Source organism: Macaca nemestrina, chromosome 11, assembly GCF_043159975.1.
Source record: "Macaca nemestrina isolate mMacNem1 chromosome 11, mMacNem.hap1, whole genome shotgun sequence".
NCBI classification, from domain to species: Eukaryota; Metazoa; Chordata; class Mammalia; order Primates; family Cercopithecidae; genus Macaca; species Macaca nemestrina.
In genome coordinates, this window is record NC_092135.1 from 2,605,226 (window position 1) to 2,632,011 (window position 26,786).

The 26,786-nt window shown below is 59.1% G+C and overlaps 1 protein-coding gene across 1 annotated transcript in view; it reads left to right on the forward strand.

Moving 5' to 3' along the window:
- Window positions 1–25,092, forward strand: part of LOC105492412 (heparan sulfate 6-O-sulfotransferase 1) — a 56,765-nt gene extending 31,673 nt beyond the window's left edge. The window contains exon 2 of the mRNA XM_011759462.2: window positions 21,732–25,092. Within this exon, the coding sequence (XP_011757764.1) occupies window positions 21,732–22,440 (709 nt within the window). The 3' untranslated portion in view covers window positions 22,441–25,092. The remainder of the gene's footprint in view (window positions 1–21,731) is intronic.
- The last annotated feature ends 1,694 nt before the right edge of the window (window positions 25,093–26,786 follow it).

Genomic DNA, 26,786 nt, shown 5'->3' on the forward strand with positions numbered 1-26,786 from the left:
CTCTTGCCGGGGGACTGCCCTGGTTAGGAATGGCAGTGACCATTCCTGGGGCCAGGAGGTTGGGCGCTTCCTTCCCATCTGTGCTTTTGTGGAGGTGTGGTGGGTGTGGCCTGCGCAGCACCCCACAGTGTGTGTCCACCTTATGGCTCAGCCACCCCCTGCCCCAGAGGGTTCCTTCTCAGGGCCCAATGAGATCGTGCAGGTCAGGGGGCTTTGAAGGAAAACCTCTGGGCTTCCCCCAGTGTGGGGCCTCTGCTTCCTGGTCACTTGCTCCCCCACCACCCCAAGGGGAAGATGGGAGTTTCAGGCTCTTAGGAGACATTCATAGGGGCCTCCTGCCTTGGGGAATGCTGTTCCCCAGGCAGCCAGGTGGGGCTTTGGTTTCTCTATCTGGGAGGGCATAGCTTTACAGGGGGCGAGGCGTATCGTGGCCAGCAGCCTGCTCTGTTTTCTGAAACCTTTGCTGACCTGCACAGATTTTCATCCGCCTGCAGACATTGTGAGGGAGGAGGCTGAGAAGGTATTTCCTAAACCTACACTAATAAAGCCTTTTGTTTTTTATTTTTTGACAAGTCAGTATTTTTAAACAAAGTCAGAAGTTTTCCGTTTTCCCACCATTTAATAGCAGGGTCCTGTCCTTGAAACCATGAACTCATTTCCTCTTCTGACCGACCCGTGCACTTGGATGGCCTGCAAAGCCTGGGCGTGCAGTGCAAGCTCCCAGGGGCCCTCCCCGGCTTCCTGCATGTCCTCTGCTACTCTGCAGGTTTGTCTGAATTCAACCCCCGGCCCCCTTGCCAGGCCTGCTCCTCCTCGTCCTCCAGGCTCCTGACCTGGAGTCTGATGAGGCCCCTGACCCCCCTCTCCCTGGCGCTTGCTTGCCTGGGTCTTTAGTGGCCATGTTCCCATCCCTCCGGGATGCTGTGAGGGCAGGACCCTGACTCCAGCCTGCAGACATCGGCCGCGATAGATCCCCTGGGAGGGAGGAATAGGAATGGCAGATGGGATGGGACTGGGACAGGGACTGTGATGAAGTGAGGTCACACAGTTCACACCTGCTGCACCTGCTGGGGGCAGGGACTGTGACGAGGTGAGGGTCACACAGTTCGCACCTGCTGGGGGCAGGGACTGTGACGAGGTGAGGGTCACACAGTTCACACCTGCTGCACCTGCTGGGGGCAGGGACTGTGACGAGGTGAGGGTCACACAGTTCACACCTGCTGCACCTGCTGGGGACAGGGACTGTGACGAGGTGAGGGTCACACTGTTCGCATCTGCTGGGGGCAGGGACTGTGACGAGGTGAGGGTCACACAGTTCACACCTGCTGCACCTGCTGGGGGCAGGGACTGTGACGCGGTGAGGTCACACAGTTCACACCTGGTGCACCTGCTGGGGGCAGGGACTGTGACACGGTGAGGTCACACAGTTTGCACCTGCTGGGGGCCCCCACGCCTGTCCTGGGCTGGATGAGCCCTTACCCCTGCAGGGTGTTGTAGGCTATAATGCTCTCTACATATGCCACCCACCAGATCCTTGCCAGCCTTGGAAGTGGGTTTCTGTCTACCTGTTTTATGGAAACAGTCCCTGGGGCTCAGAGGGGCCAGGTGACTGTCCCTAGGTCACACAGGGGATAGCTGGCGGAGCAGGAATCCCACCTGTTCATCCATCTGACACTGGGACCTGTGTCCCCTCTGACTGTCTCATCCATTTCCTCAGCCCCCTTGCTGGACACAGCTATTTTGGGGCAGACGGCACCCGTCCCACTGCCGGCCTGAGGGTGGGGTGGAGGCCCTCAGCTCCCAGCACCACCCATCAGTGGAGAAAGGCCCTGGCCCATGGGGATGGTTGCCCAAGCCGGCGGGAAGCAGTAACTGGCAGGCAGGGACACCCACCACGGGCAGGGAGACAGTGTATGGACCCCCAGGCAGGAGTCAGCCTGGCAGGGTGGAGGCAGAGGCAGGGGTACGGCAGACGGGCCTTCCCTCGAGCCTCACTGGCCCAGGTGCTGGTCAGACAGCCCTGCCCATCCCCCAAGACCGCCCCAGTCCTGGAACCTTCCCCGCACAGTGCAACTGAGCCCTCAGGGTAGCAGCGCTGGGCCGTAGCGGCAGGCGTCCAGGTTAGCAGCTTGACTGTGAGGTGGGACGAGGTCTTGGGAGACTGGCTGCACAGGTGCCCAGTGCAGGGCAAGGTGGGGCCTCACACGGCTGGGCCCCAGTGGCGTCTGTGGACGCTGCCGCCAGGGCAGGCCAGAGAGAGCCACCTGCCCTGCCCATGAGGGGAGTGGGGAGCGCCCAGAACCCGGGGGCTGCCTCGTTCTCCCCACCTCCATACCACAGTCAAGGGCATAGGACAGAGGGGTCACACTTCCACCAGACCCCTGGCCGGGAGGCCACAGAGAAGAAGGGGAGAGCCCAGAGAGCGGGGAACACGCAGCTCCCTGACTCTGGGAAACAGGCTAGACGGGGACTGCGGCCCCGGGACCTGGCTGGTGGTCGGTGACCTAAAGCATGCAGTAGGCACTCCATCAGTGCGTGTTCTCTGGCATGCCGCCTGTTTCCTGGAGGCCAGAGGTCGGGTCACAGCACAGGGTGTTCTGGTGAGGCCTGGGCACCAGGCTTGCCAGCGGGGCCGCGGTGGTGGCATCCAGGGAGGAGTGCTTAGCAGGAGCACTGGCAGGTCCAGAAAAGCTGAGCTCAGCATTTAGGCCCAAACCACCGGGTGGGGGATGGGGGACTGCAGCCATGGGGTGCCTCTCCCTTTCTGGCTGTGGCCCTGGGAAACTCACAGCCTCTCAGGGGCTCAGTCAGCCCCATTGTTAAGAGGGACAATGGGGCCGGGCACAGTGGCTCATGCCTGTAATCCCAGCACTTTGGGAGGCTGAGGCAGGTGGATCACCTGAAGTCAGGAGTTCAAGACCAACCGGGCCAACGTGGCAAAAACCCATCTCTGCTAAAAATACAAAAACTAGCCAGGTGTCGTGGCACGGGCTTGTAGTCCCAGCTACTCAGAAGGCTGAGGCAGGAGAATCGCTTGAGCCCGGGAGGCAGAGGTTGCAGTGACCAAGATCACGCCACTGCACTCCAGCCTGGGCGACAGAGTAAGACTCCGTTTCAAAAAAAAAAAAAAAAGAGATGGTACCTCCACAGTGTGGTAGGTGCTGCTGTGTGCACAGCACCTGGGGCACAAGGATGAGTGACTGGGGCACAGGCTGGTGTGTGCCCGTGGGTGTAATGTGGGAGAGATGGCAGAGACTTGGGGCCTTGTGTGACTGAGGACAGGTGGCAACAGGTGGGAGGGAGGCAAGAGAAGGCCCCTAGGGTGGGGGCTGCCTGTGGATGAGGGGACCAGGTGCCTGTGTTAGCAACCTGGGCACAGAGGCCATTGGAGGGTGGAGCCGAGATGCCTAAGCCGGGTGCCCCTGCCCTTGCTGAGCACCTAGTTGCAGACATGGCTGCAGGAGCCTGAGGGCAGAGTCCAGCCAGGAAGCCTACATCCTTGCAGGAAAGCCCCCAGGAACAGGGCGGGCAGGAGGATGGCTGCGGGGCCCTGGAAGTGGGGCGAGGCTGTGGGGCTACCCCATGGGTATAACTCAGCCCTGCTCCAGCTCCGTCCAGGCCTGTGTCCCTCGGCAGGCGAGAGGGCCACCCAGCCTCCATTGCTTGACCTAGAATGTGGGATTTACAGCTGTGGGGTCGGTTTTTGCCATTTTTATATCCAAATCTCCACAGTCCCAGGAGTCAGTTGCGTTGTAACCCAGGCTTGCAGTGGGAGAGGTGTTTCGGGAGGAGTGGCGATAGCTCTGGAACTCAGGAAGCCACCAAGAGCTCCCTGCATCTTCCTCAGGAAGGAGCCGAGGTCGTCTTGCCAGCAGGCACCTCACACACAGGGGTTGACCCACACCCCGGCAGCCTGGCCAAAGCCCACCCCTGTCACCCCTATAATGGGGGAGGGAGGGGTGAGGCCGAGGCTGCAGAAGGCATGCTCATGAGGACCAGGCCATGGGGCCCAGCACCCTCCAGCTCTCACACAGTTCCAGGTGTAAGTGGCACTGCTGGAGGCCACCCCCTCACGTGAGACCTGGCCCGGGGTCACTTCCGCCATGGACCTCTCCCTGGCTGCTCCGAGTGGAGCAGACCGTCTCACAGCGTAGCTGCACAGTGACTCCTAAACCACCATGTCCTCTGCCGGGGGTCACTGGGATTGCCCCCCATCATGTGGGGTCCCTGCCACCAGGGAAGAACTAGGCCAGTGGGGAGACAGAGATGTGAGCACTGCTAAGCCCTAGGGCTGGAAACCTACCAGGGCCCCTTCTGTCCAGACAGGGAGCTGCTGCGGTGACAGAGGCCTGCAGTGCCCCCAGCTGTGAGCGGATTCCTGTGCAGTGCCCCGGAGCTCCTAAGCAGTCACCCGGGGGCTCTGGGGACACTGCCCCAGCTCTGTGATGGGGAGCAAGAGAGTCCTGGCGTTTTTCACCTGCAGGAAAGTGGGCTCACAGGGGTGGCCTGCCCAGGACACGCAGCTGTGGGCCTGGAGCCAGGTGCTTGGAATCTGATAGGACACCTGGTTTTTATTTGCTGGAGAGGTGACTTTGGAGGTGGAACTGAGTGGGTCAAAGTGGGGATGAGAGCCCCCTGACAGTGAGGACGGAGTCAGTGAGCCCCTCCCCAGGGTGTCTGGTCCCCTGAGGTCCAGAGGCCCCCGATGTGGGGCAGTCAGCACCGCCTGTGTTAGGAGCTGTGGCCTGCAGCACTTGGAGCCCAACATGCAGGGCTGGGCTGTGCATCCTGGGCACGCTCAGGCTTCCGGGCTGGGCCCTCTGCTTCTCCGCAGTGCCCAGCTCCCCTCCGAGTAGGAGCTCCTGGCAGGCACAGGTGTCTCCCCTGGATTCCAGGCCTCACCGGCTAGCGGGAGTTGGAAGGGACCGGGGCAGCTGCAGAGGCACAGAGGTGGGGTTCAAGCAGCCTGTCCCTGCCCTGCCACATCCTGCCTTGCAGGGACACACAGACCTGCCCCTGACATGCCCTCCTGCCTCGGGGTCTCTGCCCATCTGGCTTCCCAGCAGGGGCTGGCAGTGCTGTGAGGACGCTGGCCGAGCTGCCCTCAGCTCCTCGGGCCACAGCCCAGCTCTGCACCGGCAGCGTTTTCAGCCATCTGCCGCGGGCCGGTGGGGGCTGGGGGGCTGTGAGGGATCAGAGAGACCCTGTCCGGGAGGCTGGAGGGAGGCCCCCCAGCGAGCCACAGCGAGGTACCACCGGGTTGGGCCACAGTCCAGGGCTTCAGCTCTGTCCCTCCGGTGCCGCTAGACGGCTGCGGCTCCTGTTTCAAGTGGTTCAGCCCGCTCCTGCTGCGTCTTCACTGCGGGGCCGAAGGCGGTTTTTTCTTTATGCGACCACTCTGAGTCTTCACTGATTCACTGTGCTCTACGGGCTGTGTTTTCTGTTCCTGGTCAGGTTTGGGCATTGGTCAGCAGGGCGTCCTGAGCAGCATTGCTGGACCGTCGTATCTGCGTCGCCTCCGGAACTGGCGAGGTCAGCCTGCCCTTCCCAGCCCGGAGGCGGTGGCTCAGCAGGCGAATGGTTCTCTTCAGTCAGTCACAGCCTGGGTCCAGGTGGGTGTGGGCTCCAATCCCAGTGCCGCCCTGACCAGCCCTGTGGCCTGGGCTAGTTATCGAACCTCTCCAGGTCTCAGTTTCCTCATCTGCAACATGAGAATAATTCGTCCTATGGGGTTACTGGGTAAAGCGCCAAGAGTTCAGTAAATTAATAATTCAGTTACTCCTGAGCCCAGGCCTCGCCCGGGAGCCCAGCCTCTCCTCTCATTCAGGTCCTTGGTGTATCTCCCTGAATAGATGGATTAGGTTCAGAGGCCAAAACGGGGCAGCAGTTTATTTTTCATTTCCGTCCCTTTGGAAGGGAGCCCAGCATAAGCAGACCGGGCTGGTGGAAAGCCAAGGAAGCACCAGGAACCCAGGCTCTTTTTCTTTGCTCTGCAAAGCTCCTGCCTCACGGTCCAAGGGGACTGCTGGTGCTCAGCAGTCACGTCCGCTTTCCAGTCAGCAGGAGGAAAACAGGGCAGAGAAGGCTGTCTCTAAGGACATCGTGATGGCCAGTCACACAACCACACCTGGCTACACATCATCTCCTGGGCGTCTTCCTCCTCAGGGACTTTCTGCAGTTTTCTAGGCCTGTCTCTTGAGGGCCACGTGAGCACAGAGCCCTGTACCACCTGGACTCCCTTCCCACCCATCCCATCCGTAAGAATTCAGCTCCCCTGGATGAGCCAAGGAGGCTCCCCCGCGCCCCCATGCCACACTTTGCTGGAGGTAGGCAGGGCAGGAGCAGCGTCATGAGGCCAGCAGGCACCAGCTGGCCAGTCCTGTCCAGACCCAGGTGCCTCTGTCTGCCAGAGGGGGCAGGGCAGGGAGATGGGCCTCAGCCCTGCTGCTCCCTTCCTGCCAAGGGACTGGGCTGAGGCTGGACCTCAGCTGACCCAGCTCCAAGCCCAGCCCACGCTTGAGGGGCTGCGTGGCCTTGGCCTCTCTGGTGTTGCTTCCTCATCTCTCCAGCTGGGACACGCCCAGGCTGTCAGGTCACTGGCAAGGGGCTCCCTGGGGTTGGGTCAGCCTTGCCTGCCCTGAGCGTGTCCTGAGGCGAGAGGGGGCTCTCTGGAAGGGGTGTGGGCAGCGAGGACTGCCCCGTGTCCACACAGCACCTGACCGCTGATGTCATGGGGCCTCTCTCCAGACCTGGGTATGTTTGGAAGCAGATTGAGTTAATGAAAAAAAAAACTCACTACTCTTCTGCAGACGTTACCAAGAAGGGACAGCCTTAGCCCAGCATTTTCTGTGCTGCATTTGGAGAGGGGCTCCCCAGCCTGCTGCTGCCAGCTCAGAACTTGATGATCTGGGTTTTTCTGCAGGCAGAGGGGAGGGGCTGCCTGCCCTCGGGCCAAGCCAGGCCTGTGCTGCGGCACTGGGTCAGGTGCAGGCACACCCGCGCAGGGTCACACCAGAGCGATGGGGAAGCCGTTCCCTCTCAGGCCGTGGCTCACATGCCTGTGCCTCCTGGGAGCGGGTCGTCTCCTCGGGGCTGTCTCCCCACCCTCACCCTCCTGGACCTGCAGCTGCCCCCTCTCAGAGGGAATGACACCGTGGACAGCCAGCCCGGCCTTGTGGCCCTGGAGAGCCGTGCCTGAGGGCCCCTTCCTGCCACAGGAAAGAGGAGGCGGTCACCCGCCCCACGTGGGGTGCTCAGCGGCCTCCACCCCGCAGTGGGACTTGGAGCCAAAGTCAGACTTCCACTTTTTCTAACAAACTGAGTAGAAGCTGGACTGCTTGGTGCTGTCAGGGGCATAGGCACCAGGGGCCCCTGGTAGGGTTGGCAGCAGACAGTGCCGATGAGGGTGACGGTGGCGTGTTATGCCGTGAGCTCCCAGTTTTGGCATCCTCCTAAAGGTTGTCATTTCCTTCCTGTGATGAGGACCCAGGCCTCAGGGAGGCCCGGTCGCTTTCCGGAGAGAACCATCCTGGTGCCCTGTGGTGTCCCATGGGCCTGGGGCAAGGCCGGCAGTCAGGGTAGGCTGGGGTAGCAGGTGCCGTTGCTGAGTGCTGCCAGGTGCTCATGCAGTCCTCGGAGGAATGTTCTCCCAGGTTGCCTCTCTGAATTTCTGATGCCCCTTGGAGTCCAGGTTTGGTTTTATTTAGAGACAGAGTCTCGTTCTGTTGCCCAGGCTGGAGTGCAGTGGCAATCACAGCTCACTGCAGCCTTGAACTCCTGGGCTCAAGTGATCCTCCCACGTCAGCCTGCAGGTAGCTCGGGCCGCCCGGAGGTGCGCGTCACCATGCCTTGCCTGGAGTAGGGTTTTTAAAACTAATCATTGAGATGCAGCCTTCATGGTAATGGCCTCTGTCCTCATAGTGGGACCCCTGGTCCCTGAGAGATCCAAGCGCACTATTGGGAGAGAGGACTTTCGGGGCCCCTCTCAGAGCTTCCCTCACCACACCATGTCCTTGTCCTTGGGGGCTGGAATGTGACAGGCATGCTTGTGGCTTCACTGAAGCCGGCCCCGCAAGGACTCTTCCTCTGAGCCACGGAAAACCATTTTCTTCCAGTAACTGAGTCAGAAGAAATGCAACAATATTTCTTAAAAAAAAAAAAAAGTTCTGTCATTCTGACTCTAAATGGCAGTGTCCTCACTCCCTCAATTAGGGAGCTTCCCCTCTGCTGGCACTGGTAGAAAATTTGCCATTGTTTCAGGATCTGAGTTTAGGAACGTGCGGGTTCGACCCGTTTCATGGAACCCACCCCCGCACCGCCATCAGCTTCGGGCATGGGAGGGGAGGGGCACACCCTGGACAAATGCAATGCAAGCAGGACTGGCACGGCTGGCCCCGCGTGATGGCCCCTTTGCACCCTGTCCCAGGCAGCAGGGAGGCTTTTGTGATCTTCATTATTTCATATACATCATTCCTTCTTGGGCCAAATTTCCTGTTAGGTTGTTTATGTAATGTTTAATTACAGACAATATAGAAATAGACAAAGAAAACGTTATGGTCACATTTGGGCTTATGGGTTTTCACTGAGCTCTCACCTCCTGTCAGTTTAAACATTTTTATAGTAAAATGCTGAAAAAAATTCATCATCTCACTGCTGAGACAGCCACTGAACAGTCCATTCCTGTCTGGGCGGTGTTTTTTCTGAGCATGTGTGTATCTTACAAAACCAGGACCACAGCGTGCTGTTGTCCTGCACGTTGGAAAGGGACAGACCTTTGCTTGTGGAACCCCATGGTCAGCTCCAGGGCTGGTGCAGCATGTCTCCATGTCTTCAGGTCTTGCTGGCACCCCCGCCGTGGGCTGCGGGACCGTCCACTGTGTGCCTGCCCTCAGCCTCCACCTGCATGGCCGTGACTCCCTGTGACAGCTCACACTCCAGTGCACACCCTCTGAGGCAGCCCTGCCATGTCTCAGCCCTTCCCTCCAGGGCCAGCACCTTCCTAGAGGTGGAGTTACTGCACCAGCCCCTCACCAGGCTCGAGTCTCCTGTGCCCCTCCTTCCCCACCCCAGCTCTGGACTTCCCACATGCCCTGAACCAGGTTTGAAGTCTCATTTCTGGCTGGAGTCCTGAGCTTCCGGAAGGCAGAGTCAGCAATAAGAAGATGCAGGCGTGAGTTTGGGTCAGAGCAGCACTCGAAGGCAGAGGAGACAAAATGAAGCCCCCTGCAGCCATGGGCGTGAGCCACTGGAGGAGCGAGGGACAGGTACCATGGGCTGCAGGGCCCGGCCTGGTTGATGCTGGCCTCAGCTGTTACCTGCCTGCCCCGCCCTCCTGCCTAGAAGACACTCAGAGCGCATGGGCTGTACCTGCAGTATTTCCCTGGGGTGTTCTGTGTTTGAGTGGGGGCTCCCAGGCCAGGTCTAAGTTTGTCCTGTAAGAATCCAGACTCTGGATTTTAGAACTCGCCACGCCCTGACAGTAGTGTCTAGATCTTACCCGATTGTGGGACGCACTAAACCAGTGCCCAGAAAAATGTCAGAACAGCTTCAGGTCGCAGAGGGCATTAAACCAAGCATAATTAAATGCCAAAGTGCATGATCCAGGCGATCATTGTGTGCTATGTCACAAGAAGCTGCAGTTTGTGCAGACTAGAATTATTTCGTAGCGCATTTCAAGTCCTTTGACGTTTCATGCTTCATCTTTGAAATCCATGTGAGTTTTGCACTCAGGGCCATTACTCATCCAACCTCATTTTCCTATAGAGTGAACCAGACCCTCCTTGGTCTGGCCCTGCCTGTGTGCCTTAGCCTCACTGGCCATGCCCTCACCTCACCCGCCTTGGAGAAGCTGCCCTGTTACCCGCAGAGGGTCTCAGGGGCTGGCCCCTCCCGCCACTTGTGAGAGGGAGGGACGTTGGCCGGCGGCACAGACACAGACAACCCCAGCTGCCCCCATGTGGCGCCTCGGGGATGGCCACACGTCACAGCTGCTGCCCACTGACTGGACGGTGGTAGTGAGCAGCCAGTGGTGCGGACAGGGTCTCCCCATCACCCTCGAGTGACCAGTGTGTGCCCCATTCAGGATTGAACGCTGGGAGCCCTGGTCTGTCCCAGTACATGGCATGCACAGGTGTCCACAGAGATCTGCTCTGGCGGCCAGGGTGCTGTGAGTGCCGTGCAGCCGGACCACAGCTTGGGGCTGTGCTCACAGAAGATGCCAGAGGTTTGCCACCCTGAAAGAACATCATTTGCCAGCAAAGTCACTGGGCAGGGTCCCCAGCCTCCCGCATCAGGTTGGCAGCAATGAGGGAGATCCCTAAGGAGAGAAGTGGCCCTGTTTGCATCCCCAGGGCACTCCTGGACGGTGAACCAACCACCAGCCAGATGCTTGGGCTGGGCAGGACCTGTGGTTCCTTCCCAGAGTGGCCACAGAGCATTCAGACTCATTAATGCATGGTTAGTTACTAAACCTCAGGGCAACCCCCACTGCCTTGGAACCCGGCCGCCCTTGAGGTGGTCCGCCTTCACTGATACCCACAGGGGCCCTCCACCCCTTTTGTGGAGCCTGTCTTGCTCACCACAGCAGCATAGTTCGTAGGAGGAGAGGAGAGGGGAGAGGAAGTGCTGCAGACGCCTGGGATTTGCTGGGCATGGAGGTAGCAGGGGGTTGCAAGCAGAGCAAAGGGTAGAGACGGGGCGGGGAGCTCTGGGGATGCTCTGGCTTGACAAGACTGGTTCACCTGGAAGGCCAGCTGGGCCTCTCAGGCTGCCTTCTAGGGTCTCACTCTTGTCTGTCTTCCTTTCTTTAAACTTTGATTCACACGAAGTGTTTGGGACATACAAAAGAACTTCATAATGTACATAGGAAATAAATGGTCACAGTGAATACCTGTACCCCCAGCTGCTCACCGGAGGCACGAGAACATGATCGGCACCACGTAAGGCACTGTGAGCACCCGGTGCCACCCCAGCCCCACACCCCAGGGCTAGCCTCTGATTTGAATTTTCCTGTTTCAGCTCATCACTTGTTTAAAAAACAGGCCAGGCTCAGTGGCTCACGCCTGTCATCTCAACACTCTGGGAGGCCGAGGCAGGCTAAGCACCTGAGGTCAGGAGTTCGAGACCAGCCTGGGCAACATGGCGAAATCCCATCTCTACTAAAAATACCAAAATATTAGCACACACCTGTAATCCCAGCTACTCAGGAGGCTGAGGCAGGAGAATTGCTTGAACCCAGGAGACGGAGGTTGCAGTGAGCCCAGATCACGCCACTGCACTCCAGCCTGGGCAACAGAGCGAGACTATCTCCATAATAATAATAATTTCGGCCGGGCGCGGTGGCTCAAGCCTGTAATCCCAGCACTTTGGGAGGCCGAGACGGGCGGATCACGAGGTCAGGAGATCGAGACCATCTTGGCTAACACGGTGAAACCCCGTCTCTACCAAAAAATACAAAAAACTAGCCGGGCGAGGTGGCGGCGCCTGTAGTCCCAGCTACTCGGGAGGCTGAGGCAGGAGAATGGCGGGAACCCGGGAGGCGGAGCTTGCAGTGAGCCGGATCTCGGCCACTGCACTCCAGCCCGGGCGGCAGAGCGAGACTCCGTCTCAAAAAAAAAAAAAAAAAAAAAAAAAAAAAAAAAAAAAATTTCAACACATATATATGTTGAAAATATATATGTTGAGATATATATATATATCTCTCCCTGAATAGTGTTTTCTGGGGATTTATTTTTGAGAACTTGACAAAATACACGTTACCATCCTAATCCAGTCTTGATGTGCAGAACCACCTTCGTCACGTTTCCCATGGTGTTGTGAGTAGCTGCCGTTTGTTCATTTTTATTGCTGAGTGGAGTATGCCACTGTGGAGGTGAGCACACCACCGTGGTGGGCATTTGGAGCTGTTACCAGAACGCCACTGCAGCCTCCCCCACACCTCCTGTGTACACAGCAAGGTTTCTCTGCGATGTGCATCTGAGAGAGGACTCGCTGCGTCTTGGGGTATATGTACCTTCTGCTTTCCAGTGAAGACACTTGGAGATGGCTGTTCTCACTGTCTCATTCACATCCGCAAGCAGATGGCAGGAGGGTCACCCTGTATTCGTGCCTACTCTTTGCCGCTGCCCGGCTTTGCCTTCCCACCACTCTCCTGGTATTGCCTGTGGCTTCCTGTGCCACTGCCTTGGTAACTGACGCATGGGAGCCTCTTTCCATACGCTTTGTTGGTCAGTTTCCTCATTTTCTTTTACTTTTAATTTTTTTAAGTAATTCATATACGTACTTAAAAACAGATAGTTCCAGTTGGCTTATGATGAAAACCAGCAGATCTGCTTTCTCTTTCCAGCCGCTCCAGAGAACCGTTTGCAGGTTTCTCAATATACTTCTGGTGTTTACCTTCATATTTCTAAATAACGTATAGTGCCATTTCTTAATTTATTGACTTAGATATTCTTTTTTTTTTTTTTTTTTTTTTTTTTTTGAGACAGAGTCTGGCTCTGTCGCCCAGGCTGGAGTGCAGTGGCGCGATCTCAGCTCACTGCAAGCTCCGCCTCCCGGGTTCACGCCATTCTCCTGCCTCAGCCTCCCGAGTAGCTGGGACTACAGGTGCCGCCACCACACCCAGCTAGTTTTTTGTACTTTTTAGTAGAGATGGGGTTTCACCGTGTTAGCCAGGATGGTCTTGATCTCCTGACCTCGTGATCCGCCCATCTCGGCCTCCCAAAGTGCTGGGATTACAGGCTTGAGCCACCGCCCCCGGCTGACTTAGATATTCTGTTTACTTTGTTTCGATAGATGGTGAAGCGTTCTTACACCCTCACACAGTCTGTCCTCACCCCACCCATCATCCACATACAGTTAAAGCTCACGTTTTATTAAATCAGTATTCACTGTTACAGTAATCACCGTTTACATGATGATGCCTTCAAAACCATCATTTACCTCTGAGGCAAGTAGTATACTTCATTTTCTTTTCTATGTAGCTTTTTGTTTTTCCTGGAATTCATGATTGCCTTGTATTTTTACTTATTTTCTATCTTCATGGATTTTTTCCAAATGATTCCAGAATCTGCCACACACCTACCGTTCATTTTTTCCCACCAACTACTCAGTTGCGTCAGGCCGTCTGTCCATCCCCCACCCCACCCCCTTTTTTTGAGACTGAGTCTCTGTCACCCAGGTGTGATCTCGGCCGACTGTAGTCTCCGCCTACTGCATTCAAGTGATTCTCCTGCCTCAACCTCCCAAGTAGCTGGGAACACAGACATGTGCCACCACACCCAGCTAATTTTTGTATTTTTAGTAGAGACATGGTTTTACCACATTGGCCAGGCTAGTCTCGAACTCCTGACCTCAAGTGACCCACCCACCTCGGCCTCCCAAAGTGCTGGGATTACAGGGGTGAGCCACCGCGCCCGGCCTTTGCCCCTTTTTACCTAGAGCTTCTGTCCCCTTGCTCGTGTCAGGCCCAGTGGGATGTGTTGCTGACATCCTGGAACCGCCCCCGGGTTGGAGCTCCCGGCTCCCAAGTTTGCTTTTTTTTTTTTTTTTGAGACGGAGTCTTGCTCTGTCGCCCAGGCTGGAGTGCAGTGGCGCAATCTCGGCTCACTGCAAGCTCCGCCTCCCGGGTTCACGCCATTCTCCTGCCTCAGCCTCCCGAGTAGCTGGGACTACAGGCGCCCGCCACTGCGCCCGGCTAATTTTTTCTATTTTTAGTAGAGACGGGGTTTCACCATGGTCTCGATCTCCTGACCTTGTGATCCGCCCACCTCGGCCTCCCAAAGTGCTGGGATTACAGGCGTGAGCCACCGCGCCCGGCCTAAGTTTGCTTTTTTTTGTTTTGTTTTGTTTTGTTTCTTTTCCTTTTTTGCTAAATGAGATACCTACTCCAGGATCTTCCTAAAATAAGATTCACAGAAGGTGAATTTCCTAAGTCTTTGTATGTCTGAAGACATCGCTACTGCCCACACTTGATTGATAGTTTGGCTGGGTATGAGATCGCATTGGTCATTTTCCCTCTGCCTTTTGAAGACCTTGCTCCATTGGTTTCTAACATACGGCATTGCCATGGAGAAGCATGCCCTTTTTGTATTGTTTTTTCTGTTCAGATGCTTCAAGGGTCAACTTTTCAGTCATCTGTTCAGTCCCCACATTCATTTTCTCGGCACTTGGTAAGCCATTTCAGTCTCAGTGAATGATGGACTCCAATTCTGGTTATTGCTCTCATCATCTCCTCTCCTCTATTTTTCTCTTCCCTCTTTCCAGAAGCCTTGCTGGCAGGCACTTGGAGCACTTGGATGGATAGACCCTGCTGGATAGTGGTAGGCACAAAGCCCCCTGCTTTGTGGGGTCCCAGGCGTCACTGCAGGGAAGACTGGTCTGGGGCACAGACCCTTCCGCAGGGGGTGCAGGGCAGGGATTAGATGAGCCTGGGCACCTGAGGGCAGGGGCTGGGGACCACCTTGGTGTGCAGACCATTCCTCGAACATCTGAGCCATGAGCCGCCCCCTTGGCACCTCCAGAGAACACATGTCAGAGAGCTGACTAGATCTGGGGTGGGCCATTTGGGGAGTCCTGTGCACCTCACCACACCCCGCCCTCTTCCCACTTCTGTTCGACACCTCCACCCCACATTTTGGCAGATGACAGACTGGAGAGTAAACAGCAGATGCATCTGGCAATGCATGCAGTGGAGGAAAGAGGACAGAGCACGGGAGGTGGGACAGGGCGAGGTGGAGCTGAGGCACCGAGGCAGTGGATAGCCAGGACGTGCCTGTGGCCAGCAGTGCCTGCAGTGTTCGGCAGAGGGAAGGAGACAAGGCAGAGGGGAGGGGAGGGCTCTGCGTGGTGGGCATGGGACTGGACGCCTCTGGCTTGTAAAGAGTGCCACCGGCTCTGGAGGGTGTGCCAGGTAGGGCTTCCATGCTGTTTAGGCAGGGGTAGGTAGGAACTAGATGGTGGCCAAGGGCAGGTCACCGTCCCTGGCTCAGCTGTCACATCTGCAGAAAGGGACAGGAACAGACACATTTGGCTACTGGCCTCACAGGCAACTTCTAGAGTCTGCGTGGCCGTTTGTCTATACCACAGGCCGTGTCTGGGGGACAGAACCAGGGAACCCAGGGCATGGCAATGTTCTGAGCAGGGAAGGTGCACAGGGAGCCGTGGGGACAGTGTAAGCCCCTGGGCCTTAGGACGTGGGCTTCGGTCAGCTCCTCAGGGTCCCCCAGGCGCAGTGTCCGTTGCATCATTTTGTTGCAAGATGCAGAGCCGCTGGACCGGCACTGCTAATGAGAACACGCGTGTCTTTGCACACACCTGCCTCCCTGGTGTGGGTCCCCAGCAGCTGTCCCTGCAGCGGGAGGCCTTGGTCCAGAGGGTTATTTGGGAAATGGACGCAGGAAGGACAGGTGAGGCTGACAGGCTTGGTCATTCTAGGGACCATGAGAGTTTCGGCTGGCTCAGGTGCCCCTTGCCCCCACCGTTGCCCCTGTTGGTGCCTGCTGGGCCTTCTGTGCACAGAAGTCCTTGGCAAAGGAGAGAGCCAGGCCTGGGGTTGTCAAGGAGAAAGTGTCACCTCCAGTGCTGTGAGGGCCCCAGACTTAGATGGCTTTCAAATGAGTGTCTGTCGGAAGCAGCTCACCCTCCCAGCTTTTTCAGAAACCAAACAGTAAATTGCTCACGGCTTCTCTAAGTGGCTCGCACACGAAAAACCTAAGTCATTTCAATGGCTGGAGCCAGAAAACCGAGCCCTCTCCTCTCCTCCTCCCTGTCTCTGGCCCCCAGTTCTGCCTCAGTTGTACCGGGGTCTCACTGTCCCCTCAAGACACTGCCCCTGCAGGGAGGCCTTTGTTCCCCTCAGCTGTGTCCCGTAGAGAGGATGCCACCGTCGGACACGTGATAACTGAGCCGGCTGCCACCCTAACCCACGATGGTCAGTAGGTCGTGTGCCATCTGGGGCTACTAGAGCCGGCCCACTGTGTACACCACACGTGCCCGCTGGGTGCTCTGGGCTCTTCTTGCACTCCTGCACTGGCAACCGCTTATCTTTTTGAGCTGGGTCTTAAAGGTAGAGAGGTCTGACCAAGCGGCGGTCACTCACACTGGCGTTCCAACGGAGGGCATGGCCCATGCAGAGACCGGGGTGGTGTATCTATGTGCTCCTGCCTGCAGACCACGACGGGGCTGGGAGGGGAGGGCCGCAAGCCACACGGGGCGGGTGGCAGGTGGGTGCTCCAGCCCCTCCCCGGCAGAGGCCCCAAGCTTCGCAGAGGTGAGGAGACTGTCATTCAGAAAGGTCGCTGCCAGGGAGAAGGGACTCAGAGAAGGGAGCTGTGGCTGTGGCCCCTGCTGCCCTCACCACCAGGCTCCTGCCTTCGAGTGGCCAGGGACCACCTGAACTGCCAGGGGACCTGGGTATGGGGTTGGTGTAGACCGTGTCCTGGCCCTTCCCACGGTGCCGGCTTCACCTCAGTTCCTCCGCACTCTGCTGCTGACCTGGCATTTGCGGTCATGTGCCCTAGTGGCGGCTGCTCAAGCTTGGCTGCCAAGACCCACGGTGTGGTCAGACCGTGTGCAGCTGAGGAGTAAGTTCCTCCCCGGAGGGGGAAAGCCCTCAGGGGTCCGTGTGGCCGTCACTCACCGGGTCATTGGCTGGGGCTGGGAGGGCAAGCCTCTCTGTTGGTTGGCACATCACACTGGTTTTCTGTGTTCAGAAGAAACCCCTCACGCTGCCCTGTCTCCATCCGTTTGGTCAGGGCCCCACAGGGTGGGGAGCGGAAGTCCATGCAGCCCTATGCCTCCTGGACACAGGGTCAGCTAGGAAGGCATGGATGGCCTCTCTTCTGAGCGGTCAGGGCCTTGTGAGCCCGAGGCGGGAGACAGAAGCCTGCCCCGGCCGCCTCAGGCCCTTACTCCCTGGCCCCTCGGTCATTTTTGGTTCTAAAGCGTTTGTCTCACCTGCTACCTGAAGAAGGTCCCACCCTCTGGCCCTTGAGGCCCTGAGTACCCAGGAGCTGCTGCCATCAGCACGGATGGGTGGTACCAGGCAGGCGATGGGTGCAGGGTGCTCAGGGAGGGCCAGGTGTGCCTTGGGGCGTGTGAAGTGGGGAGCCTGGAGCAGGGAAGCTGAGGCCTGCTCTCGCCCCTGCTGACCACAGCTTGTCTGCCCCCTGGAGACCAGCGGTGCCTGACCCTGGGGTTGTCAGCTCAGTCCTGCCGGGTCCTCCCTCCACCCCCATCTGCTGGGAGCTCCTCAAGGGCAGGGTCTGGGCCTGCCAGGCCACAGAGAACACCGGGCGGGTGACAGCTGCCTGTCCCTTCCTGAGCAGTTTGCATGCAGTAGTGCTGGCTTTGCTGCCTGCCCCCTGGAGCCATCACTGGCCACCCCGCCTGCTTCAGAGCTGCCCCCGCTGGGGCTTTCTGACATGTCCCCACAGGCGGGGGTGGCCTGCAGTGGCACCGCACCACTTGCCAGGCACTGTGCCTCCCTCCCCACATAGGGAGGTGTGCGGTCAGATCAGGGGCAGCTGCCAGTGGCCTGTGTTCCCTGGGGCCCCCCCATGCCCCCCCCATCCCCACCCCTGCCCAGGGCAGTGTGAGGGAGGAGGAGAGCAGTGTGGGTACACTTCCATGCCAGGGCAGTGTGAGGGGAGGAGGAGGGCAGTGTGGGTACACTTCCATGCCAGGGCAGTGTGGGGGAGGAGGAGAGCAGTGTGAGGGAGGAGGAGGGCAGTGTGAGGGGAGGAGGAGAGCGGTGTGAGGGGAGGAGGAGGGCAGTGTGAGGGGAGGAGGAGGGCAGTGTGAGGGGAGGAGGAGGGCAGTGTGAGGGGAGGAGGAGGGCAGTGTGAGGGGAGGAGGAGGGCAGTGTGAGGGGAGGAGGAGGGCAGTGTGAGGGGAGGAGGAGGGCAGTGTGAGGGAGGAGGAGGGCAGTGTGAGGGGGGAGGAGGGCAGTGTGAGGGGAGGAGGAGGGCAGTGTGAGGGAGGAGGAGGGCAGTGTGAGGGAGGAGGAGGGCAGTGTGAGGGGAGGAGGAGGGCAGTGTGAGGGGAGGAGGAGGGCAGTGTGGGTACACTTCCATGCCAGGGCAGTGTGAGGGGAAGAGGAGAGCAGTGTGAGAGGAGGAGGAGGGCAGTGTGAGGGGAGGAGGAGGGCAGTGTGAGGGGAGGAGGAGGGCAGTGTGGGTACACTTCCATGCCAGGGCAGTGTGAGGGGAGGAGGAGAGCAGTGTGAGAGGAGGAGGAGGGCAGTGTGAGAGGAGGAGGAGGGCAGTGTGAGGGGAGGAGGAGGGCAGTGTGAGGGGAGGAGGAGGGCAGTGTGAGGGGAGGAGGAGGGCAGTGTGAGGGAGGAGGAAGGCAGTGTGAGGGGAGGAGGAGGGCAGTGTGAGGGAGGAGGAGGGCAGTGTGAGGGAGGAGGAGGGCAGTGTGAGGGAGGAGGAAAGCAGTGTGAGGGTAGGAGGAGGGCAGTGTGAGGGAGGAGGAGGGCAGTGTGAGGGAGGAGGAGGGCAGTGTGAGGGAGGAGGAAAGCAGTGTGAGGGAGGAGGAGGGCAGTGTGAGGGAGGAGGAGGGCAGTGTGAGGGGAGGAGGAGGGCAGTGTGAGGGAGGAGGAGGGCAGTGTGAGGGGAGGAGGAGGGCAGTGTGAGGGAGGAGGAAAGCAGTGTGAGGGGAGGAGGAGGGCAGTGTGAGGGAGGAGGAGGGCAGTGTGAGGGAGGAGGAAAGCAGTGTGAGGGAGGAGGAGGGCAGTGTGAGGGAGGAGGAGAGCAGTGTGAGGGGAGGAGGAGGGCAGTGTGAGGGAGGAGGAGGGCAGTGTGAGGGGAGGAGGAGGGCAGTGTGAGGGAGGAGGAGGGCAGTGTGAGGGAGGAGGAGGGCAGTGTGAGGGAGGAGGAGGGCAGTGTGAGGGAGGAGGAGGGCAGTGTGAGGGGAGGAGGAGGGCAGTGTGAGGGAGGAGGAGGGCAGTGTGAGGGAGGAGGAGGGCAGTGTGAGGGGAGGAGGAGGGCAGTGTGAGGGGAGGAGGAGGGCAGTGTGAGGGGAGGAGGAGGGCAGTGTGAGGGAGGAGGAGGGCAGTGTGAGGGAGGAGGGGCAGTGTGAGGGGAGGAGGAGGGCAGTGTGAGGGGAGGAGGAGGGCAGTGTGAGGGGAGGAGGAGAGCAGTGTGGGTACACTTCCATGCCAGGGCAGTGTGAGGGGAGGAGGAGAGCAGTGTGAGGGGAGGAAGAGGGCAGTGTGAGGGGAGGAGGAGGGCAGTGTGAGGGAGGAGGAGGGCAGTGTGAGGGAGGAGGAGGGCAGTGTGAGGGAGGAGGAGGGCAGTGTGAGGGAGGAGGAGAGCAGTGTGAGGCGAGGAGGAGGGCAGTGTGAGGGGAGGTGGAGGGCAGTGTGAGGGGAGGTGGAGGGCAGTGTGAGGGGAGGAGGAGGGCAGTGTGAGGGAGGAGGAAAGCAGTGTGAGGGGAGGAGGAGGGCAGTGTGAGGGAGGAGGAAAGCAGTGTGAGGGGAGGAGGAGGGCAGTGTGAGGGGAGAAGGAGGGCAGTGTGAGGGGAGGAGGAGGGCAGTGTGAGAGGAGGAGGAGAGCAGTGTGGGTACACTTCCATGCCAGGGCAGTGTGAGGGGAGGAGGAGGGCAGTGTGAGGGGAGGAGGAGGGCAGTGTGAGAGGAGGAGGAGGGCAGTGTGAGGGGAGGAGGAGGGCAGTGTGAGGGAGGAGGAGGGCAGTGTGAGGGAGGAGGAGGGCAGTGTGGGTACACTTCCATGCCAGGGCAGTGTGAGGGAGGAGGAAAGCAGTGTGAGGGGAGGAGGAGGGCAGTGTGAGGGGAGGAGGAGGGCAGTGTGAGGGGAGGAGGAGGGCAGTGTGAGGGAGGAGGAGGGCAGTGTGAGGGAGGAGGAGGGCAGTGTGAGAGGAGGAGGAGAGCAGTGTGGGTACACTTCCATGCCAGGGCAGTGTGAGGGAGGAGGAGAGCAGTGTGGGTACACTTCCATGCCAGGGCAGTGTGAGGGGAGGAGGAGGGCAGTGTGAGGGGAGGAGGAGGGCAGTGTGAGGGAGGAGGAGGGCAGTGTGAGAGTTGGAGGAGGGCAGTGTGAGGGGAGGAGGAGGGCAGTGTGAGAGGAGGAGGAGGGCAGTGTGAGAGGAGGAGGAGGGCAGTGTGAGAGGAGGAGGAAAGCAGTGTGAGGGGAGGAGGAGGGCAGTGTGAGGGAGGAGGAAAGCAGTGTGAGGGGAGGAGGAGGGCAGTGTGATGGGAGGAGGAGGGCAGTGTGAGGGAGGAGGAGGGCAGTGTGAGGGAGGAGGAGGGCAGTGTGAGGGAGGAGGAGGGCAGTGTGAGGGGAGGAGGAGGGCAGTGTGAGGGGAGGAGGAGGGCAGTGTGAGGGAGGAGGAGGGCAGTGTGAGGGAGGAGGAGGGCAGTGTGAGGGGAGGAGGAGGGCAGTGTGAGGGGAGGAGAGCAGTGTGAGGGAGGAGGAGAGCAGTGTGGGTACACTTCCATGCCAGGGCAGTGTGAGGGAGGAGGAGAGCAGTGTGAGGGGAGGAGGAGGGCAGTGTGAGGGGAGGAGGAGGGCAGTGTGAGGGGAGGAGGAGGGCAGTGTGAGGGGAGGAGGAGGGCAGTGTGAGGGGAGGAGGAGGGCAGTGTGAGGGGGGAGGAGGGCAGTGTGAGGGGGGGAGGAGGGCAGTGTGAGGGGAGGAGGAGGGCAGTGTGAGGGGAGGAGGAGGGCAGTGTGAGGGGAGGAGGAGGGCAGTGTGAGGGGAGGAGGAGAGCAGTGTGAGGGAGGAGGAGAGCAGTACACTTCCGTGTTGCCATGGGGAGTTCCTGACGGTGGGTCATGGCCCTTCTGGAGCAGCTCCCCCGGGCAGTGAGGGGCCCTGTGGGCTCCTAGGCTGTCTGCCCGGCCCTGGTACTCCTTGACCTGAGGCCCGCCCACCCACCCCGGCATGGGCAGGAGCCAGGAGGAGGAACCGTCTAAGAATGACTGCAGCCTCCCCAGGGCTGACCCCCCCCACACACACACTGGGCACATCCGCAGCTGCCGCCACATTTTACCCACCTGTCCAGTGTCCTGACGCCTCCAGCCCAGCGTCATCGCGAGCCTGGCAAAGACATGCTCCACGCTGGGCTCCTGCCGTGCAGGGGACGGTGGGAGGTGGAGCCGTCCTTGGGTCGTTTCTCCCTTGTGCACGCACCCGTACATACTGTGCAAAGCGCTGGCGTCTTGGGGGACAGCCCGCCAAGTAGAGTCGGAGACTGTGTAAGTCATGGCTTCCCCTGGGGTCCTGGGCTGGATGGTCCACTGGGCCCAACCACCAGGCCTTGGCAGGACCCTGGGACTGGGACTGGAGGTGACCCTCCCTGACCCCTGCCCACCCTCTGCTCCTGCTGAGTGGCTCCTTGGGTGGCACCGTGCCCAGGCTGTAAACAGCTGGCGAACACTGCTGGTCTCAGGCGGCTGTGGCTCTGGGACCTCCCTGGATGAGGTATTGGCGGCTTCACCCACCAGCAGGAAAAGTCAGGTTGTCCCCCCAGAGGAGCCAGGCCAGGCACTGCAGGGCGCCGTGGTGGTCACCCTGGGGAGCCGTGTGACCGTGGCGTGCTCCTTGGCATCTCTGATACCGGGTTTTGAAACGGCTGTTGGAGAGCTAAATGCAGGCATTGGTTGGCCTCGGAGGTGAAGCCCAGACCCCTGCAGTGGGGACTTTGACTCCGAGCAGCCCTGGTAGCACCCCTCATGCTGCCACAGCCCTCACCTCCTCTCCCCGTCTCCTTGCAGGAAGTTCTACTACATCACCCTGCTACGAGACCCCGTGTCCCGCTACCTGAGTGAGTGGCGGCACGTGCAGAGGGGTGCCACGTGGAAGACGTCGTTGCACATGTGTGACGGGCGCACGCCCACGCCCGAGGAGCTGCCGCCCTGCTACGAGGGCACGGACTGGTCGGGCTGCACGCTGCAGGAGTTCATGGACTGCCCGTACAACCTGGCCAACAACCGCCAGGTGCGCATGCTGGCCGACCTGAGCCTGGTGGGCTGCTACAACCTGTCCTTCATCCCCGAGGGCAAGCGGGCCCAGCTGCTGCTTGAGAGCGCCAAGAAGAATCTGCGGGGCATGGCCTTCTTCGGCCTGACCGAGTTCCAGCGCAAGACGCAGTACCTGTTCGAGCGGACGTTCAACCTCAAGTTCATCCGGCCCTTCATGCAGTACAACAGCACGCGGGCGGGCGGCGTGGAGGTGGACGAGGACACCATCCGGCGCATCGAGGAGCTCAACGACCTGGACATGCAGCTGTATGACTACGCCAAGGACCTCTTCCAGCAGCGCTACCAGTACAAGCGGCAGCTGGAGCGCAGGGAGCAGCGCCTGAGGAGCCGCGAGGAGCGCCTGCTGCACCGGGCCAAGGAGGCGCTGCCGCGGGAGGACGCTGACGAGCCGGGCCGCGTGCCCACCGAGGACTACATGAGCCACATCATTGAGAAGTGGTAGTGGCGGTGGTGGCCCCGGGGAGGCCTCTTGGGGGGTGTGGGGGTTAAAACAGGACAGACAACAGGTCCACCCAAGACTGTCACGGGGAGACTGTCCCACACCTGCTCCACAGAGATAGCTGCGTCCTGAAAATAAACAGAACAGGGACATAGTGGGGCTGGGCGGGGATGGGGGCTTGAGGAACCGACAGGTGCAGCCAGTGGGTCAGAGGAAAGCATGCTCGGAGGATGCCATGGGCAGGGCAGGGCCTCCAGAGCAGGGGTTGTGCCTGCTCTCCTGGCCCCCTTGGATTTATCACGAAAACTGAAGGTTTGCACAAGAGACAAGGACAGCAGAAAGTGGACCTGCCAGGCCAGGAGTGTGTCCCTCACCAGCTATGCACACGGCACTCGCTCTTAGCTCCTCTGTCCAGGCTACTAGGAGTGAGACCAGCTTCTGGCAACTGCCCCAGCTCCAGGCCATCCCATAGGCCCTCCCCTTCTGGCTGCCCCCGATGCCCCAAGGCCTGGGGAGCCCCCAGCTCACCCATGTGTAGCTCCCTCAAGGTCAGGGCCCACCCCATCTGAGGCAGAGAAGACTCGAGTCCAGCCCCCAGGAAGCCCACTCCGCTCTGGTCCATGGTCCTGCTTCATGCTTTGAGTCAGGAGGCCAAAGCTGATGTTCAGGCCCCACCCTCTTCCCACAGTCCTCAGACCAAGGAGGGGTTTGGGGAGTGGGCCCAAGCTGCATTGCCGGCCTTCCGTGGGCCGACTGGCAGCCCAGGAGTGGGGAGGCTTTGACCGGAGATGCTGCCACTTGTGCCTGAGTCCCTGGCTGGCCTTTGGAGGTGACCACCCAGGCAGACCTGGCTCAGACTGGAAGGGCTGGGGACCGAGCACTCCCCTGCCTCTGTTCTTTCTGACCCACTGGGATTTGCTAGCAGGCTGCCCCAGCCCCATCACCAAGACACGTACTCAAGAGCTCAAATACCACTGCTGCCACCAGCGTGTGGATTAAGTTCATCAGGCCTCCATGGGCTGGAGCGTGGGACCGTAGCCCCTGCCCAGGAGCCATACCCTCGGACCACAGTGGCTCTGGATGGCCAGGAATGGGGACTTGAGTGTTCAGATTCTCAACTAGCCTTGACAAAACAGCTGTAGGTGGCCTCCCTGACACCAGGTACTCAGCCCTCCCCACCCTGGCTCTCCTTGCGTTTCCCCGAGCTGCCCACCCCCTGGCAAAAGGCTGGCCAAGCTCTGTTCCCAGCAGCCCCGCAGGGTTCCCCACTGGCTGCAGTGGCCCTAGTAAAAGCCATGTTGCATATCCGCTGTAAGCACGGGCCCTGTGCCCTATCCCCACCCCTTATGCCCTAGGAGGCCAGGCTGGTGTCTCTAGGAGGGCCCCCGCAGGCGCCCTGGGTCCCCCAGAGGGCAGACGGGTGTGCTTAGGCCGCAGGCTGACTCCGATGCAGGGCAGTGGGCTCTGCAAGCCGCCTGGCTGGGGTTGGCAGGGGCCCTCTCTCCTGCCCCAGCTTTCACTCAGCCACCGCAGCTGCCCCACTGTGGGGTAGAGATGTGAGTCACCACGGGCTTGGGAGCAAGCGCCTTCTGCAGCACAAGAAGGCGAAGGTGTGGTCAGATGAGGCTGCTACCCCTGGAGGTGTGGCATACGGCCCCACCCTCAGGCCTCCTACGCTGGCCCCATTTTACTTTGGGGTCCAAGGACAGGGCAGTCAACAGGGTAGGGTGGGCAGCGTGCTAGCGCAGGGGCACCTCCCTGGGTGGATGCATCGCACTAAGGAAGTGAGTGCCAAGGGGATGTAGTGGTGTGGTTCTTTCAAAGGGAGGTCCGGGTCAATGGGAATCTGCTCGGACACTCGACACTGGGGTGGGTGCACTCCTGGGAGGAGCATGTTCAGGGGAGCCTGGGGTCTTGCACAAGCCACATGGGGCACCTTGGCCTGCTGGCAGGAGGTGGACACCCAGCCAGAGGCCTGGCTCAAGGTGGCCTCACCTGGCCACGGGCGTCCTGGGTGCACAGGCCCGAGCGCAGGTGGTTTTGTACATATTAGAGTATGTGTTAACTTATGCCCCGCAGCCCAACTCACACGGAAGCACGGGTCTCGTCTCAGTCTCCGCTGCATTTGGAAAGCAGTCTCGGGCCCGCGCCGGGCTGAGGTGTCCCAAGGTGGTGGCAACTGGCAGTGCCCTCAGCCCCCAAGTCTCCAGCCTGGCACTTCCCGTTCAGGCCACCTGCTTTGGGTCAACGGTTCCCTGGCCAGCAGCATCTCCTAAATTGTAAGAACTCTGTCCCCCAGGGCCCTTCCAGGGCTGCGAGGACGGAAGCAGGCAGGCAGTGGAGCTAACAGCTTAGTCACCAGGACCCCCAGGCCTGCAAACGTCCCTTCCTGGAGGGGGAAGCCAGGAACAGCAGAACTGCCCACGAAACAAGGCTGTGAACTTTTCGGGAACTGGAACTGTTTAACTTGAACCCAGGATCGTTTAAAGCTTTATTTATTTATAGCTTCTTAAAAAAAAGTGTTGAGAAGAAATGTTTTGGTTATTCATAACAAAAAAAAATGAGTTGATGATGGAAAAGCAAGTCATAATCATCTAATTGTTTTTGTCTAGGTCGAGAATGAATGTTAGCCGATGAAATAAACTCTGACAAGGAGTGGTGGGTGTGCTGTGGTCTCTGTGGCATAGCTGCCCCTCCCAGTGGGGGTCTCACACCGAGTCCCAAGGGCGGGGTGTGTGGCACAGGTGCAGGGGGCTCAGTGAGGAGTCACATGAAGGCATTCTGAGGCCGGGCGCGGTGGCTCAAGCCTGTAATCCCAGCACTTTGGGAGGCCGAGACGGGCGGATCACAAGGTCAGGAGATCGAGACCATCCTGGCTAACACAGTGAAACCCCGTCTCTACTAAAAAATACAAAAAAAAAAAAAAAAACTAGCCGGGCAAGGTGGCGGGCACCTGTAGTCCCAGCTACTTGGGAGGCTGAGGCAGGAGAATGGCATGAACCCGGGAGGCGGAGGTTGCAGTGAGCTGAGATCCGGCCACTGCACTCCAGCCTGGGTGACAGAGCGAGACTCCGTCTCAAAAAAATAAAATACAAAATAAAATAAGGCATTCTGAAAGAAAAAATGGGACTTTGTCATCACCATAAAGAGTAACCATTTATTCATCATCAGTGACAGTGTTTGGGAAGAACACCCAGCTGAGAGGGAGGCAGGTGCCACTGAGTTACATTCCCATTAACCTCTTCCCTCCCTGTCTTTTGAAATTTTGAAAGATTTCAAATGACAAAGAGGGTGGAGGAATAGTTGATGGACACCCACATGCTCTTAGCCTAAATTCTTCACCTTCTTTTATCCTGTGCCCACACTTTCTCATACACGCACACATGCGCACGCCTGTCTGAAACATCTGAAAGTAGATTGTGATCATCACAATACCGCACTTCTAAATCCATCAGCTCGTGTCTCCTAAGGACGTTCTGCCACAAAACTCAACCCTGTTATCCCAGCCCCCAAATTTTCTAACAATACAATATTTTCCAATATCCAGATCTTCCGCTTGTCCTAGAGATGTTTTCGGAGCATTTCGTAGCCCCAGGACCACACGATCCTCTGTGTGCCTCTCCTGTCTCCTTGAATGGAGGAGAGAGTCTCGGCCACCCCTTCTTTTTTCCCATCTTTCTCAGGATTGACTTATTTGACTAATACGGGCCAGTTGTCTTAAAAGGTCTGCACATGCAAGTTTCCCAGTGGTCAGATTTGGTGACACTGGGCAGGAAGGCCCTCGGGCGAGGCACCTTCTGTCAGCCCAGGTGTCTTCTGGCTCTGTTCCCTGGATGAGGGAAGTCCAGCCTCCCCACTGGGGCCCTGGGGAAACCCAACCATAATGGTCACCTGCCAGCTCGTATCTGCCACCATCCCAGTGACAAAGGTCACCATGGTGTTTCTAGGAGGGTCAAGGCTTGTACTCGCCACCATCCCAGTGACAAAGGTCACCAGGATGTTTCTGGGAGGGTCATGGCACAAGTAGGGCAGGAGTCAGAATGCGCCAGAAGGAGGCTGGGCGCAGTGGCTCACACCCAGCACTTTGGGAGGCTGAGGCAGGCAGATCACTTGAGGTCAGGAGTTCAAGACCAGCCTGGCCAACATGGTAAAACCCTGTCTCTACCAAAAACATAAAAAAATCATCCAGGCGTGGTGGCACGTGCCTGTAATCCTAGCTACTGGAGAGGCTGAGGCAGGAGAATCGCTTGAACCCAGGAGGCGGAGGTTGCAGTGAGCCGAGATCGTGCCACTGCACTCCAGCCTGGGCAATAGAGTGAGACTCCATCTCCAAAAATAAATTAATAAAT